The 16,325-nt window shown below is 53.0% G+C and overlaps 7 protein-coding genes across 7 annotated transcripts; 4 read left to right on the top strand and 3 right to left on the bottom strand.

The window, feature by feature from the left end:
• Nucleotides 1-310: 310 nt before the first annotated feature.
• On the top strand, nt 311-1,115 carry ACET3X_002964 (uncharacterized protein; the record flags this gene model as incomplete). The annotated part of the gene is made up of 2 exons (XM_069449765.1): nt 311-683; nt 739-1,115. 2 exons carry the CDS (start codon nt 311-313, stop codon nt 1,113-1,115), a joined length of 750 nt encoding a protein of 249 aa, XP_069309511.1.
• Nucleotides 1,116-1,597: 482 nt separating this feature from the next.
• Nucleotides 1,598-2,686, top strand: ACET3X_002963 (uncharacterized protein; the record flags this gene model as incomplete). Its single annotated transcript, XM_069449764.1, has 4 exons — nt 1,598-1,645; nt 1,697-1,814; nt 1,872-2,224; nt 2,279-2,686. 4 exons carry the CDS (start codon nt 1,598-1,600, stop codon nt 2,684-2,686), a joined length of 927 nt encoding a protein of 308 aa, XP_069309510.1.
• Nucleotides 2,687-3,094: 408 nt separating this feature from the next.
• Nucleotides 3,095-4,681, bottom strand: ACET3X_002962 (uncharacterized protein; the record flags this gene model as incomplete). Its single annotated transcript, XM_069449762.1, has 1 exon — nt 3,095-4,681. The coding sequence occupies one exon, from the start codon at nt 4,679-4,681 to the stop codon at nt 3,095-3,097; it is 1,587 nt and encodes a 528-aa protein (XP_069309509.1).
• Nucleotides 4,682-5,264: 583 nt separating this feature from the next.
• ACET3X_002961 (uncharacterized protein) lies at nt 5,265-8,654 on the top strand (the record flags this gene model as incomplete). Its single annotated transcript, XM_069449761.1, has 6 exons — nt 5,265-5,536; nt 5,587-5,724; nt 5,772-6,811; nt 6,860-7,332; nt 7,381-8,354; nt 8,414-8,654. The coding sequence occupies 6 exons, from the start codon at nt 5,265-5,267 to the stop codon at nt 8,652-8,654; spliced, it is 3,138 nt and encodes a 1,045-aa protein (XP_069309508.1).
• A 569-nt stretch (nt 8,655-9,223) lies between these two features.
• Nucleotides 9,224-11,194, bottom strand: ACET3X_002960 (uncharacterized protein; the record flags this gene model as incomplete). Its single annotated transcript, XM_069449760.1, has 2 exons — nt 9,224-11,031; nt 11,080-11,194. 2 exons carry the CDS (start codon nt 11,192-11,194, stop codon nt 9,224-9,226), a joined length of 1,923 nt encoding a protein of 640 aa, XP_069309507.1.
• A 1,514-nt stretch (nt 11,195-12,708) lies between these two features.
• ACET3X_002959 (uncharacterized protein) lies at nt 12,709-13,502 on the bottom strand (the record flags this gene model as incomplete). The annotated part of the gene is made up of 4 exons (XM_069449759.1): nt 12,709-12,726; nt 12,779-12,800; nt 12,968-13,197; nt 13,254-13,502. The coding sequence occupies 4 exons, from the start codon at nt 13,500-13,502 to the stop codon at nt 12,709-12,711; spliced, it is 519 nt and encodes a 172-aa protein (XP_069309506.1).
• Nucleotides 13,503-13,691: 189 nt separating this feature from the next.
• ACET3X_002958 (uncharacterized protein) lies at nt 13,692-15,834 on the top strand. The gene is made up of 4 exons (XM_069449758.1): nt 13,692-14,072; nt 14,120-14,282; nt 14,335-14,849; nt 14,902-15,834. The coding sequence occupies exons 1-4, from the start codon at nt 14,055-14,057 to the stop codon at nt 15,763-15,765; spliced, it is 1,560 nt and encodes a 519-aa protein (XP_069309505.1). The 5' UTR covers nt 13,692-14,054; the 3' UTR covers nt 15,766-15,834.
• Nucleotides 15,835-16,325: the final 491 nt, after the last annotated feature.

Below are 16,325 nucleotides of genomic sequence, written 5' to 3'. Positions count from 1 at the left end.
GAATAATAAAATACTTCTCTACATAAGAACCGACTATGTGAAGTCGTTCCTTGCAGATATGTATATAAGTAAATGGAACAACCAACTCATCTATTAGTGCTTTGATTGTGGAGGTAATAGCCTATCGTAGGAGCACGACATCTTCACGACGTGTCTGTACGACCTGGAAGACGTGAAGTCCCCAGTCCACTGACCGGAAATGGCTAGCGCGGCCAACGAAGCCGGCGCTCTGGATGTCATCAGCTTCGATATTTAGGCGGCAGGTACCTTTGAGACGAAAACAAAAGAATTGCAAAGGCTGAAGTCTCTCATGAAGATGTCCATACCAGGCCCAGAAAACATACAGCGCTATGATAAACATTTCATCCCTCTCGAATCGAATCCAGAAGTCTTCACCGAGCTTGCGCATAAGCTCGGCTTGTCCACTTCACTGGGCTTTCAAGATGTGCTGTCTATAGACGACCCGGAGCTACTCGGATTTGTTCCACGTCCAGCCCTCGCATTGATCCTTGTGTTTCCGACGACAGAGAAATACGAGAAGAGAGTCCAGGATGAGGATGCTAAGCTTGAGGAGTTTCACAGCTCTGGCGACGTGGTGTTCTTCAAACAGACCATTAACAATGCATGCGGTCTTTATGCAATCTTGCATGCTATCTGTAATGGCGAGGCGCGGCAAAGAATCGGTATGATAGTTATGCGCCTCTACTCTCTATCGGGACCATTACTGAAGTCTATCAGATGACACCTCGATCATGGCTCAACTGCTGGACGCCAGTCTAGCGTCTGATCTAGACAAACTGGCCCAGGCATTGGAGGGAGACAAGGCGTTGGAAGTTGCATATGCTGGGGTAGCAGGTAAGGGCGATACTGAAGCACCTCTGAATGCGGAAGACGAGGTGGATTACCACTACATCGCCTTTGCCAAATCATCCAAAACCAACCATCTGTACCAACTCGACGGCGACCGCAAGCGTCCTATAGATCTCGGGGAGCTCACAGCAGACGAAGACGTTCTCTCTGAGAAGTGTCTCAGTGTCATTCGCGGTATGATGGCAATGGAAGACGAGAATCTCAACTTCAGTCTGATGACTCTGACGGAGCAAGCAGGGATGTAGGTAGCCAAGGAGTCACACTCTTCGTAGGATTTCTCCGAAGAGCGAGGAAGTGTGAACTATGAAGGACCTTTTTATTTGTTCTTGCAACGAACTTCGTCAGACGAAGAATGCACGTACTTCAGTGCAGCCGCATACACCACAGCTAAGCAAGACGCAAAGATGTGGGATGCTCCCCGGAGGGACTTGTAAAAGTGTCGAAGACTCAAGTGGCTGGTGTGCGGGTTGCGTCCTACGATGACGTATACGAATATAGCATGACATATATTTGTATCCAGTTCCTCCTCGCATTAGAGGCTGATGGTGTCTGTCATTGTGTTGTCGTGAGAGTGCGATGGTGTTCTGGCGAAGAAAAGTTGGCTTCGACTGCCGCATGGACCACCGCGCTAGCCTAGCTCTCCAGGAATCGCGAGCCCTGAGCTTCACTTCCACCGACCGCGATCGCGACGGCATCCTTCCCCACTTCACTCACTCCGGCCGCGACCATGACGAAGAAACGCAGAAGATATCCAGACTTGAACCAGAAGCTCGAGGTATGAGATGCGCACAAAAAGTGACCATGGAATGCAAGCTGACTTCTATAGCGACCATGGTGTTACTACTGCGAGCGCGACTTCGACGACCTTAAGATTCTCATCTCTCACCAAAAGGCCAAACACTTCAAATGCGACCGCTGTGGAAGACGGTTAAATACCGCTGGAGGTATGCACCCGGCGACTCAAGACCCTGTATATTAGAGCTATACTAACGCCGGCTCAGGTCTCTCCGTGCATATGAACCAAGTCCACAAGGAGACCCTCACCCACGTCGAGAATGCCAATCCAGGCCGCCAGGGTCTCGATCTCGAGATCTTCGGTATGGAGGGTGTACCCGCCGAGATAATAGACCAGCATAACCAGCAGGTCACCCAGGCACATTTCGCTGAAGAGCAAGAGCGCGCGCGAATCACCGGAAATCCGATGCGTGGAGCGTACGTCAACGGACAAACAGCACCCAACAAGAGGCCGAAGATCAACGAGAGTCTAGAGGAGATTGAGGAGAGGGCAGCCAAGTTCCGGGAGGATCGCAAGAACGGCGTCCTACCTGCGCCGGTGGAGCCTGTACCGATTGCTGTATGTACTCGAGTATCTGAGCAGAATGGGAATATCGGACTAACATATCTACAGACACCCCCGGTCGTTCAAACCCCTTATGGTGTGCCACCTCCTGGCGCGCCTGTGGCCTTTCCACCTGGTGCATCAGCATATCCTCCACAAGGCATCCCGCAACCCTTCTCACCCGCCAACGGCGCCATACCCGCACGCCCTGGCAGCATACCGGGTCAGCCTGGCGCGTTGCCTCCTCGGCCTGGTTTCGGTGCTCCACCGCCGGGTGCCTATCCACCAGGTCAGAACGGCGAAATTTCAAACTCTGTCGACGATCTAATCAACGAGGTGACCAAAGAGGCTGCGCCCAAGGAAGAGAAGAAGAGCAAAAAGGACAAGAATCAGCGACTCATTTTCTTTGCGGAGACGACAAGTCCGGAGGAGAAGATGGCTGCTTTGCCGAGGTTTGCAGACTTTATGCGGACATGATGAAATCAGGGGCAATTTGCTGTGTACACGGAGAGAATGCCACGTTGCAACTACGCATATTGGCAGTTATGCTAAAGAGCCTTGTGGCTGGCGCAAAGGGCAAGAGCCCACAGATGCCGCACGACGCAGGACAGACCGCACCAACCAAAGCGCTGGGGGGCGGAGAAAAGAGTGGCTTTGCATATAGTATCTATCTAAGAGCGATCAAGTCACGAAAACGATCAAGACCAAGCCCACGTCTGGATTCACCAAAGGACGAGTATGACAATCGATATGGCTCATTGACATACTTGATGGCACAGCACAATGAAGCAGCCAAGCTTGGAAAATCAGGGTATCTTGCAATTCAACGCATCAAGTAATTATACAGCAATCCAGTCGTGCAGCCTAACCGAACCCTACCGTGCTCTATTGGTCATAAAAGCCCAATTCTTCGCCCTCTTCTTCCTCGTCCTCGTCGTACTCTTCGCTCTGCTCATCGTCACTGCTTTGGTCCTCACTAGCACGCGCCCACTCGGAGCTCTCTGTGAACAACGACTCGTCAAGATCCAGTCCCCGTGTCTGGGTAGCTCCCATGATACCTTGTTCCTCCTCTGTCGCATCCGTGACCTCTTCGTGCTCGGGCATAGGGTCGACTTCCCTCAGCAACGCCTTCTCATCCAACTCATTGTCGTCATCATTGTGGCTAGCAGCGAAGCCAACAGACTTTGCTGTGCTCGGTCGTTCATGCACTTCAGTATGCTCGATGCGACGGGGCTGTTCCTCGATGACATCGCCGTTCCAAGGTCGGCACTCCTTTACTGTTTCGCCGCAGCGTAGACATGTCCAGCCTTCGCCCTCCTCGTTTGCGATTCGTTGCGCAATGCATGCGAAGCAGTATATGCAACCGCAAGGGATGGCTTCGTAGGGGTTGGTGATGTCTGTTGTTGCGGAGCCGACGACGCCGCCACCACCGGCTGAGGAGGTGAGGATATCGGCTTCGCTAGCGTTTGTTGGGTTCTGGTCGCGGTAGCAGATTGCGCAGGTACGTTCGGGCAGGAAGGCTAATTCGCCGGCGGCCTTGGCCTCTTCATCGCCTTCGTCATTGTTGGGCTTTGAGCGGCCGAGAAGGGAGAGGACGGTTGTTCGCAGTTTCTTGAATGTCCGGCTCAGGATGCGACGCCAGCGGGAGATGCCGACGAGTGGGAGGAGGAAGAGGAGGAACTCGGTGAAGGCGTGCCATACAAGTTGGCGGTTCAGGTATTCGAAGCTGACTTCGCGTGATGTCGTGTGCGATGTCGGTGTCAGGCGTAGGCGGAGGAGCCGATCTGTAATAGTCCTGTACCGACCGTCGACGAGGAAGACGAGGAAGCTGGCAAGACCGAGAACGTCATGTGCGTTCCCTGCCAGTTCGCTCAAGCGCGCCAGCAGCTTCAACCGTGGGCTCTCAGGTCGAGTGTAGTCCTCGGACGCAGACAAGAGGTACTCTTCCCATTTGGTCCACGCATACCTTCCTCCGACTGTGACAGCCCCGTAGGCGACCTTTTGCCACGGTTTGGGCGGCGGACGGTTCGGCGCACTACTGCGCGCATCGGTATACCTCAGCCCCTGTAGATGCGCGCCATAACTCGCATTCTGATCCCAGATGCTCAACTTCCACAGCACGGCCCGTAGCGCCAGCAGTATTTCAGCCGAGTAGTGGTCTGTGACATGGCTTCCAAAGTACTTGAAGCCCTCGCCAACCTGGTCCTTCATCAGCGTCAGGAGTTCCTCGTCGAGCAGTTCGGCATCGACCTGGCCGACGCGGAACTCTGGCCGTGTTCCCGATCGGCCTTTTATCGCGTCCCAGATGCTGAATCCTGTCGTGGACAGGCGGCTGAAGGGGAAGGGCAGGCGCGACAGGGCGCGTTGTGCGGTTGACGGCGGAACTTCATGGTGATTACGTTGTTCAAGGGCGCGTTGAGCGCGGCGGGCTGCTATGCGTTGCTGGGCGGCGGCGAAGTCTGCGGAGGGCATTTGGGAGCATTGGGAGGCGGCGACGTGCAGGCAGAGCGGCTGAGGTTATAGACGTCGCTGGGGCAGTGCTGCGGGATGTGGAAGGAGCGTGATGATAGCGTGATAGAGAGACCAGACTCGAGTTGCGATGGGCCGAGGTTGGCTGGGGAAGTAGCCGGTGCGCGCAACGCCCTCCTTCCAGACAAGCCGGGGCCATGTCTGGGGGCGCCAGCCATGACAATGCATCTTAGCAGGCCATTCTCAATTGCATACGCCATACAGACCGTAAAGAAGTGACATCTCCAGATTTGGCTCATGTGACTGCCAAAAAGCTATCACCAAACGTCGCCGTCTCGTGTCTCGGGGGTCCGAGCTGTGACGTGGGGAGCTTCTCGAATTTGTTTCTTCTAAACACCAAGATAGAGTTTCCAAACAAAACTCGCCGCATTCCGGTCACGGCCTGGGTGAGCAGGCTTCTCATTCTTCACTCTCACCGTGAATCGCATCTACTCAACTACCTGCCGCTTCCTTCCTGTGTCTATATACCTTCACCTACCTGCGACTACCCCACTACCGCAGCACTTGAGAGTGTCCGCGCCACAGGATGGATACCGAATTCAGCGTCGAGGTGCCGGGAGAGGCGAATCCTCTGACTGAGAATATTCTTTTCCATGTCTTGCGCTCGGCGTCTTCAGCAGACCAGACTCAGGTTCAGTCAGGCACCAAGCAACTCCAGCAATGGGAAAAGGCCCAAGGCTACTACCCTCTACTACAGACGGTGTTTCTGGACCAGTCTCTTCCTCTAGAAGTCCGCTACCTCGCCATCATCCAGCTCAAGAATGGCATCGACAAGTACTGGCGTAAGACAGCCACCAAGTACGTCTCCATACCATGTCGCATCAACACAAAGTCTGACATGGGAACAGTGCCGTGAGCAAAGAGGACAAGGCCACCATACGAGCCCGCCTACTCGAGAGTGCCGTCAACGAGGCCGACCATCGTTTAGCGCTACAGAATGCGTTGGTAGTCGCCAAGATTGTCCGCTTTGAGTTCCCAAACGACTGGTGAGTCTGGACAACAGTATGACATATCCTGTTCTAACATCTCCCAGGCCTGAGCTGTTCCAACAACTACTCCACATCCTCCGCGCCTCGACTGATCCCAACGCTTACCGGCTACAACTTCCTCGCGCTCTTCTCGTCTTGCTATACATCGTCAAGGAACTATCCACTGGACGACTTCTAAGGACACGGCAGAGCTTACAGACTGTTGCACCCGAAATCTTCAACGTACTAGGCGCCATCTACGTGAACAAGGTACAAACATGGCAAGCCTTCTTTCGCGATGGCGGAGACGATGAAGGCGGTGCGCTTGAGAGCATCGACAACAGCTTGCTCGCTATCAAGACGATGCGGCGGCTGATCATTGCAGGCTACGAGTTCCCGGGCAGAGACAAGGATGTTCAAGGATTCTGGACACTGTCGCGTACTCATTTCGGTGAGTTTCTACAATACGTGATGCCAGAAAACTCGCCACTTGCAGTTGAAATCCAGAGCAAGATAAGCAAGCATTTGATGCAGCTTTCCAAGTTACATCTGAATATGGCTACTACTCATCCTGCAGATTTTGTCCTTTTACCCAACTCGATAGATCTTGCACGCGACTACTGGAGTCTCATCTCAAGATTAGGCGAGCAGTGGGGCTCAAAGTCGATTGAGGGTGCCAAAGTCGGCACCGATGGCGATGCCGAGGATGAAGCGCCCATCATCGAACGCCTGGGTCTCAAGGGCTTACTACTAATCCGTGCTTGTGTGAAGATGGTCTTCTATCCTACTCAGACTTTCCGCTTCAAGCATCAGCAGGAAAAGGACGAGAAGAGCCAAGCCACGCATATGATCAAAACAGACCTCCTTACTGACGATCTTGTGCGTGAAATGATATCAGCCCTTGTCCAGCGCTTCTTCGTTTTCCGGCCCAGCGACCTCCGTATGTGGGAGGAAGAGCCTGATGAATGGGAGAAGATGGAGGAAGGAGCAGAGGACTGGGAATTCGCAATCCGACCCTGTGCCGAGAAGCTGTTCCTAGACCTTGCAAAGAATTTCAAAAATTTGATCATTCAACCCCTACTCCAAGTCTTCTATACAGTCGCAAGTGGGTACTCACTTTCAGCAGAAATTATTCCACACTGACGTTTTACAGCACCTGAGAACGAGGATATCCTATTCAAAGACTCTGTGTATACCGCTATTGGGCTTGCAGCCGATATTCTGCACGATCAGGTCGACTTTGATTCGTTCTTGGAGAAAACGCTAGTCGTCGAGGTTGCCAAACAGAAACCCGGCTACAAGATTATCCGCCGTCGCATCGCCATCATCATCTCTCAATGGATAACTATCAAGATGGCCAAGGAGAAGAAGCCCATCGTATATCAGATATTCCAGCATCTGCTTGACAAGAGTGATCCGATGAACGATCAAGTGGTTCGGATAACCGCAGGCAGAAAGTTCCACGCTGTCGCTGACGAATGGGAGTTCCAAGCTGATGCGTTCTTGCCTTACTCACAACTTATGCTAGATAGACTGATGGCGCTGGTCCAAGAAGTCGAGCTTCCAGAGACGAAGATGGCACTTCTCAACACTATCAGTCTTGTAGTATACAGACTGGAGCACCATGTAAGTCAGAAGCATGGAGACGTGAAGTATCGAACTGACATGGCTTAGATTACACCGTATGCTAATAGCATCATCGCCCTCCTTCCGCCTTTGTGGGAGCAGTCTGGCGAAGAGCATCTGATGAAGCAAGCCATTCTTACACTTCTTGCTCGCTTAACGAACGCGATGAAAGCCGACTCACGCTCTTTCCACGTTTCCTTCTTACCCATTATCCAGAGTGCCATTGAGCCTGGTTCGGAGACTCAGGTCTACCTCCTCGAAGATGCGCTTGACCTATGGGCCTCTATCATCGCACAAACACCATCAGCCCCAGAACCCACACCACCTGAGCTGCTCAACCTCCTTCCATACCTATTACCTCTGTTCTCCATGGACAATGAGACCCTACGAAAAGCCATTGAGATTACAGAAGCCTACCTCCTCCTCGCGCCCGCCGCAGTTCTCGCAGACTCTTTCCGTCCCGCGATTCTTCAAGCCCTCGCGGAGCTACTGGGCAGCTTGAAACCTGAAGCGAACGGTATCATGACACACCTCGTGACTTGCATCATCCGAGGCGCGGAAGGTGTAGGTGGCGAGAACGCTGTCAAGATTCTGACTAGCGATTTGATATCCTCTGGCTTCCTAGCCAAGGTTATGGAGGGTCTTCACGGCGCATGGACACACCACCAATCCCACGGTCCTTACCGTGAGCTTCCGTCTCGCGCGGTCGATGGAGTCGTGGAAACGGATTACTTTACAGTATTAGCTCGTATTGGCGTTGCTTCACCTTCTGTTCTCCTGGAAGCTCTCTCCTCACTATCGAGCGAGGGTCTAGAAAAGACTCTGGACTGGTTACTGGAAGAGTGGTTCAGCCACATTGAGAACATTGGCGATGCACCAAACAAGAAGCTCATGTGTCTCGTCCTTACACGCTTCTTGGAAGGAGGTCATCCCTGGATGCTGGGCAGGTTGCAGTTGTTGATAGGAGTTTGGACGGATGTGCTAGGAGAATTGCTAGATGGCATGGACGACCGCAGCCAAGAGTACGTGTTTCCTTTGCCTAATCACTACCAATTTTGCAAATACTAACTCTTCACTCTAGCTCCCTGTTCTGGCCTCCAGAACCTTATCACCCCACAGAACCCGAGGCACCGGAGGATGTACGCAAGCGCGAGCTCATCTATACGGATCCCGTGCATCAGATCAACCTCGTTGCGTTTGTCAGAGAGCATCTTCAGCAGGCTATACAGCAAGTGGGCGGAGAACAAGCTTTCCAGGAAGAATGGCTCAGCCGCGTGGATAAGGAGATTCTTAAAGGCTTTGGTGAGTTGGGCATCATGTAAGGAGGGACACGCGTACAGATACGGGGATTTATGACGGTGAATGGCGTCTGAAAAGACAATATGGAGACGAAGTAAAGAAGCAGTAGCGGCAAAAAAAAAAACTAGCAGCTTTCGACCAGTTTCTAAATTCAGTACCAGCCTTATTGTCTTCTGAGGTCGTTCTCCACCTTGTAAATCTCACGACAAGTCATTAATTACTTCTTCAGTGGTCCATGTCTTTCCATTCACCTTTTTATCTCCCATGTTCAAAAATCCCAAACCCATCTTCCTTGTACCATCCCCAGCGAAATACAGCACGCCTCCCCGCCCGTCGAACAACACAAGTGTATGTGCATATACAACTCCAAGACACTGAGTAGCTAGCCCATTCCTGGTGGTAGGATGCTAGTCTCGCACCATTTTTTATGTATCTTGCCGATCCTGTTTGGACAGGAAGGGACCGCTTTACTTGTGAAAGAGAGAGGCTCGGTATGTCTGTCTCCACGAGTCAATATAAACTTTCAGAGCCGTGCCAAGTCCCGATGCGCTTCGTGTTAGACAGTGATTGATGATTCAATCCCTAGCTTCACTCACGCCACGAAAGTCTCTGCTCCTTCTGTTAGGCGCAAGAACTCCCACATTGCTCGCACGACTGCAAGACCACTGCCTTGAGTTTCGATTGTGCGGCCGCGGCCACGGTCGTTGAGATCGCCCCCGCTTCTCTTTGTTATTTCATTCTCGACATCTTCGTCGAACGCGGTCCACTCAGAGGGCTCTCTGGACTCGCCTCCCATGTACATGCCATCATCGGGCTGTGTATGCATGTTACGGTAGTCTGTTGCGTTCTCGGGGAACACAGGGCGTCTGTAAGAAGCGGATGCTTTGCCATGGTGCGAGGAAAGCGGAAATGATGTCTGTGGAGCGCCCCACCATGACCCGAATCTCCCTGCTTCATCACGCGTCCGGAGGGCGGCTTGGGCGTTGTGTATGACCCAGGTGGTGTATGTTCTACAGCTGTTGGCGTGTAGCATGGCCGTCTCTCGAGTTGCGGCGTGGGTTTTCCCTGGTCTAGTCGGTCGGGATGGAAGAGGGTTGCAAAAGGAAGTTAGATGGTGGAAGAAGATGCCTTTGAATGTTTGGCCGTCTTGACTACAGCGCCCAGAGGGATCGCATAGTTCTGTCAGGATACCATTGTAGCCCAGACCCGCCCAGTCAGTTGGCAATGCCTCGTTCTCATTCCCCGAACTCTTGCTCTGACGCTGCTGCGAGTTCGTGTCGGACGAGGATGCGGAACGCGGTTCAGACTCTGTCCAGCCCGTAGCGCGTATGACGTTCCTGACGAGCTCATGCCCATCTTCCAGATACGAGATGTTGCCTGAAGCTTCCCATAATCCGCGCAGTCCAGACAAGATCACACCCTGGTTGTAGGTGTAGACCATTTCGTTTCGCTCGTCGCATGTTGTCTTGCTGTGATTCGTGCGATAACCTCCAATGTGAAAGCCATCAACGTACAGTCCCTGGTCGTTTGTCATACCAATGTTCTTCAGCCACTCGTACGCATTCATCGCATTTGCAAGGTACACGGGATCATAGCGCTCGCGGTGCCCATCATCGCAGTCGTCGTACAGTTGGTTTTTGCGTGGTTCTGGTTCATCGTGCTGCGAAAGAAACGGCGAACAGTTGTCGTCACCCGGAAATTGCAAGTACATGTTGACACTCGCCGAGATGAAGAGCTGGTTTGTAATGGCGTTCTTGTATGGTAGGAGACTAGGATTCCACGTCATGCCGCCCCCGCAAAGTCTCCAATCCCACCCCTTCTCAGCCAGTTCGTAGAAAACGCGGGCGCGATGTGCGAAAGCGGGTACAAATTGTTTGGCGTGCCACTGCCCCCCTCCAATGTTGTCCGAGGTGTAGTGTCCAACAGAATGGCTCTCTACGAAAGTGGTCGCTTCCAACCAGCCCAGCACTACCCACAGCATGTCGTCGAATGCCTGCATTCTGATTGCAAAGGCATCCTCGCCGAAATAATAGGCCGTGGTCTGCGCAAAATACTTGTTGATCTCGTTCTCCACCATCTGTGCCTCGACGTCCAGTTTCCGGCTCTTGTCGAACGTGCCTGGCATGGTATAGGAAAGCGAACGTGAGAGCGAGGATAGAGTGGCCGAGACATGGGTCGACATGACGGCTGCTGTCCAGTCGATTGCTGTTGTGTACTTGCCGAGCCATACAGAGAAGTATTGGTCCTGCATGGTAGACAGGGCGTAGTGGAGGTCGTGAAAGATGTTGGCTTCGGCGACGGTGAAGCTGGCCGGGCTGGTGGGAGATGTTGATGGGTCTGGCAAAGAGGACAGGCGGACGACATTCTGATTCTCGGGCTCGTAGACCGTTTGTTCTGCCTCTGCGACATGTTAGTGCAAGGTATGTACTTGGTATCTCTTGAGCCCACCTTGCAAAACTGAGGATGCCGTGTCACTAGAGATTGAACTGGTCGCGAACGCAGATGCAATGAAGGAAACAGTGGCACATAGTCGCCAGAACGACGCGACGCGTGGCACACCCATGGCGAGGCCAGGTAGCTGTGCTCGCCAACTGAGAGGTTGCGCTGGCCGAGGGCTGGGCGCTATGCGACGCGCGAGCGATCCACGGAGCCGCTCTGCGAGCAAGCTATGTTGAGGAATGCTATAGCATATGCACGGGGATGAATATAAAAGACGAGCGAAGGGCTCTTATCGGCTGCTGTGGAGAGCATGGTGGAGGAGGTATGTGCCGCGAGTTGCATGAGGCGTACACGATCCAGCCAGGTCCACCTTCCCGTGCGGGCTTGGGTGGCTGATCTTGCCAGGGCCGGATCCTGGTGTTAGTAGCATCCTGTCCTGGCACAGGAGGACTGCAGAGGGGTTGCGAAGACTACAGACACACGTCTCGTACGTGTGCCCAGAAGTGGTGTCGAGCTTATTCCGAAATTGTGCCGGCCCCACCCTCGCGTGGTTCCCCGTAGCACGCAGCAAAAATACATTCTACCACTGACTACATCGCCAACAGGATAGCAAAAAGGCAAAAAAGTACATGTTGATGAGAGTGGGATTCGAACCCACGCAGATTTCTCTACTAGCACCTGAAGCTAGCGCCTTAGACCGCTCGGCCATCTCACCGATTGATGTTTGGAAGAGTTTTGCAAAAATATATATTGACGGCACCACTAGTTCAGGAGAAAAGGCTGACGCACAGCATCGATAATCAGAAGGGTAGTCGGTCCCATTGAGTGGGGCAGTCTGACCTGCAACAGAGATTTCACAAGCCCACGGCTATCGGACAATCTTCACATGCCTGTTACAAAGTCTGCCAGTCCCCAGTAGTAACGTTGCTACCGTGAGAAGGTACACGGGAACTTAGCCAGCGTAATCTTATCCATCTTGCCTGCCATAGCCACATTGCTTCCTCCGTTTATAACCTCTGGGGAAATCAAACGCCAGTCCACAAGGCTGTTAGGACGTTGTCACCTGTGGATTCATATCTAAAACAAAGCTAGAGGTACTCACGATGCCTAGGGATCACAGCACAAACCTCAAATGTGAGCCTGGCAAAAACCACCATGCCCACTCAGGAAAGAAGGCATTTGATCATGCAGGAGCATGAACTTCACCAATGCCTTGGTAGCTGATATCGAAGCCGCAAACAAGGTCAACGCCGTCTCACGCTGCTGTTTGTAGACATCAATACTCGGAGACTCACTCGATGGCTCAAGCTTCACTACGTTTACGCTTCAACCCGATTCTCCGCCTGACAGCCAGGACTATAGGATGAGTACAGACTACATCACTACCATGGCGTCTGTTGGTCCTCTTATGATCCCAAAGCCACCCAAAATGCATTGAACGGGGCTCTGACATAGGCCGCTCTATCGTTGAGCTTATCGCGGTATGAAGGTACTACAGGACCATAAGAGCTTCGTTCTATGAATCCGTTGTCCAACGGCGACAGCGCGGTCGAGCATGTGATTCTTCACTCCAAGACACCATGTCATGTATGCGGATACTAGCACCAAAGTAGTAAGACAAGGTCAGTGCCGTATCTGTCAAGCACAGGCAAGAGTCTGCAGGTGTATTAGTCTACAGTTTTGGATAGCGCAGCAGTCGTGTACTTACAATAGTCAAGTCAGAACCCGACCTACCCGAAGAGGTAAGCCGGTAAGCTATTATTACAGGACACGTCCTGGGCATCGATACAGAAGCAACTGCTAGGTGTCGCGGGCCCATGCGATCCGTTCTCCCTTCTGCTTCGCAACGTAACTCGAATAACGGAGCATGGTGAAATGCCCGCTCGTCCGAAACTACTCATCGTCCATGTCATCACCGTCGCGTCCAGGGCTCTTGCTCCTGGCTCTTCCAGCGCCGCGTCCGCTCTGGCGCTTGTCATAGTCGCGCGGGCGGCCCTTGCTGGCGGGTGGGGGTCGCACAAAGGCAAAGTCGACGCTGACCTTCTGCTCGAGGAGTTCCTCGCCGTTGGCGCCCTTGATGGCGGCCGTTGCTTCTTCCAACGTAGCGTACTCGATGAGGACGTAGCCCTATACGAGGTCAGCTCTGCCACACACATTCCACAGCCGTGGTGTCAGGCGCGTACCTTGACGTAACCCGTCCTCCTGTCCAGGTTCATGTGTAGATTCTTAATCGTACCAAACTCGCCAAACATGTCCTGGAGATCCTCCTCGGTGCACTCCTCGTGCACATTGGTGACAACGATGATCCAGCCTTCGATGGAGCGCACAGCTGTTGCGCCGGCCTGGGTGCGCGCGTCGCTGGCGTTTGGGTCAGCCGACGCGACTTCGCGCTGCTCGGGCTGGTCAATGTCCATTGTTTCTGCGTCGGCCATGGCTGCGGGATGTAATTGGTCGGTGGGGGTACGCGGTGGGTATCGCTGTGAGGGACTGGAGTTGTCAAGCTTTCGGCATCGCCAAATGTTTCCGTAGTCGAGGCGGTTCGCGCTAGTGGAAGAGCGGCGGCCCTTTGACGGTACGCGACCCAAGTCCGTCCCTCACCCTCCATCGCGCCTGCCCTTTGTTTGTTTAGCAGCAAGTACACCACTTACGGGCTATGCGCCATGTGCATACATCATGGCCCACGTCCCCACTCCCTGCGGCACAGCCGGGCAGACGCAGATAAATGAGCCACCGTCCATCCCTCGCCCTCTAGCATTGAGCTAGGTTCAGCTACCACACCCCGCCGACGTCACTCGAATTGCTCAATGACAAACTCTTGACCTGCGTCTTTCATCATGCTCCAGTTTCTCGACACCCTCGTACACAGCGCCGACCCGACGCTCCCGTCCTTGTCCTCGCTCACATACCTGTACATTATCATCCTAGTCTCCTCACTCCTGATCTCTTTTCGCTCGCGACAAGAAGACGAGAACACAAATTAAATAATGTCTAAATTCACAAATGTGTGTGCTTCCTCCTACCTCTTACTTACCAAGTCTGACCATGTTAGATTGCTATGATTGGTTGCGGGAGCATGGGCGGTGGAATGGCTCTGCTCTTCGCCGAGGATGGTGTCAATGTTTCGCTCTCGGACCCGTCTGAGCAAGCAATGGATGCAGTCATAGAGAAGGCTGAGCAGCAGGGATACAACGGAAAGATCAAAAAGTACAAAGGTAGGCGGAGACGCATCGACCACGGTGCAATCGAGTACTGACGGAGCGCCAGACTACGATTCCTTGTGCAAGTCACTATCTACACCGCGCCTCCTCGTCTTCTCTCTCCCACATGGCGGTGTTGGCGACAAGGTCCTCGAGGGCCTGGAGCCGCATCTCGCCCGCGACGACATTATACTAGACTGCGGAAACGAACACTTCCAAAACACCGAGCGTCGACAGAAGAAGACAGAGGGCACCGGCATCCGGTACATTGGCTGCGGTGTCAGTGGCGGATACCAGGCTGCGCGAGCAGGACCTTCAATGTGTCCTGGCGGCGACATCTCTGCGCTCAAGGAAGTTCTTCCACTACTAGAAAAGGTCGCAGCCAAAGACAAGAATGAGAAACCTTGTGTGGGCGTCATTGGGAAGGGTGGAGCAGGCCATTACGTGAAGATGATGCACAACGGCATCGAGCACGGCATGATGAGCGCCATCTGCGAAGCCTGGGGCATTATGCGAAAGATGGGCATGGACTACGAGGAAATTGGCGACGTCTTATCCCAATGGGACTCGGAAGGCGAGCTAGTATGTGTGCACTTTACGACCCTGAAAGCTCTCTGTGCTAACTCACAAACAGAGAGGCACTTTCCTGGTCTCCATCGGCGCCGATCTGTCTCACAAACGCGACCTGAACGAAAAGCCTAACCAAAAAGATGCCCAACACCACCCTCTTGTCATTTCAGAAGTTCTCGACAAGGTCGTCCAGGACGTCACTGGCGAAGAAGGCACTGGTGTCTGGAGCAACACCGAGGCCATCGAACTTCACATCCCAGCCTTCACCCTCAACATCTCCCATGCGTTCCGCCTTGCATCCGCCTTCCGCGGTGACCGTGAGCAGGCGAACAAGGCCGCCGACGGAGGTTTCTCTCCTAGCCAGTTGGACATTTCCGACAAGAAGGCTTTCCTGGAAGATTTGAGAAAAGCAACATATGCCTCATGTCTCGCCAGCTATATCCAAGGCATGAATGTCATCGCCAAAGCAGATCAAGAACACAAGTGGGAAATCGACTACTCGCAAGTCTGGCAAATCTGGCGCGCGGGATGTATCATCCAAGCAGACTACATTTCTGACGAGATCCTCGCGCCAATTCTCAAGTCCAACCCCAAGCCAGAAGACTTGAACCTGAACTTCTCGACTCGCGTTGCCCAGGACGTAAAGAACTGCTTCCCGGCACTTCGTCGTATAGTCGCCAAGGCTGTAGAGACAGATCAGGTAGTACCTGCCCTAAGCGCTACCCTGGAGTACTTCAAAGTCGCTAGCGGCACCGACCTACCGACCTCGTTCTACGAAGCAGAGCTCGATTACTTTGGCAGCCATATGTTCGACAAGAAGGGCGACAAAGATGCAGATGTCAAGAAGCCAATGGAAGGCAAGCATCACTTCGAATGGAAGCCTGCGACGAGCCAGAAGGAAAAATATGGTAAAAACTACAAGCTATGAGGTAGTCAAATTCGGCAGTCATACTTCTTTTTGCGGTTGAGCGTAGGTTCATAGCGACAATAGAGCAACTGATCATTGGACATGGACTCAACAAGCAAACGATGTCACTGTAACCCTTAGCATCATGAGTGATGCACCTCCACGATGCGCCCTCGGCGTTTTGCAGGGTGAGCTTTCCGTCATAGACTTAAATGACGTTATTTCCGCCACTTGTACGAGCTCCGCTTCCGATAACCGCATGACGTACGCTGTACCCATCCTCGAACAACCTCTACCTCCAAATCAGCGAACTGGAAATTACGGCTTTCGAGCCACGTACTGATCCTAAAATAGAGACGAATCTTATGGGATCGGCTGTTTATACGCCGCCGAGAGGTCACCATGGCTATGCCGAGGGATCTGCACAGGCTTGCAGGGGATGGCTGACAGAGTAATACTCCGATATCCCTCTTCCGGCAATTGCCTCCAACTTTTTGTGGGGATAGGGTTGTGCTTAATGGCATGATGTGTCGTGAAATGGCTGTGCGTCTTCAGTGTTGGCCGTAAATGTATAAATAATT

The sequence above is a fragment of the Alternaria dauci genome, chromosome 2 (genome assembly GCF_042100115.1).
Source record: "Alternaria dauci strain A2016 chromosome 2, whole genome shotgun sequence".
NCBI classification, from domain to species: domain Eukaryota; kingdom Fungi; phylum Ascomycota; class Dothideomycetes; order Pleosporales; family Pleosporaceae; genus Alternaria; species Alternaria dauci.
The sequence above is the reverse complement of the archived record's forward strand: the minus strand, read 5'-3'. Positions and strand labels throughout refer to the sequence as shown.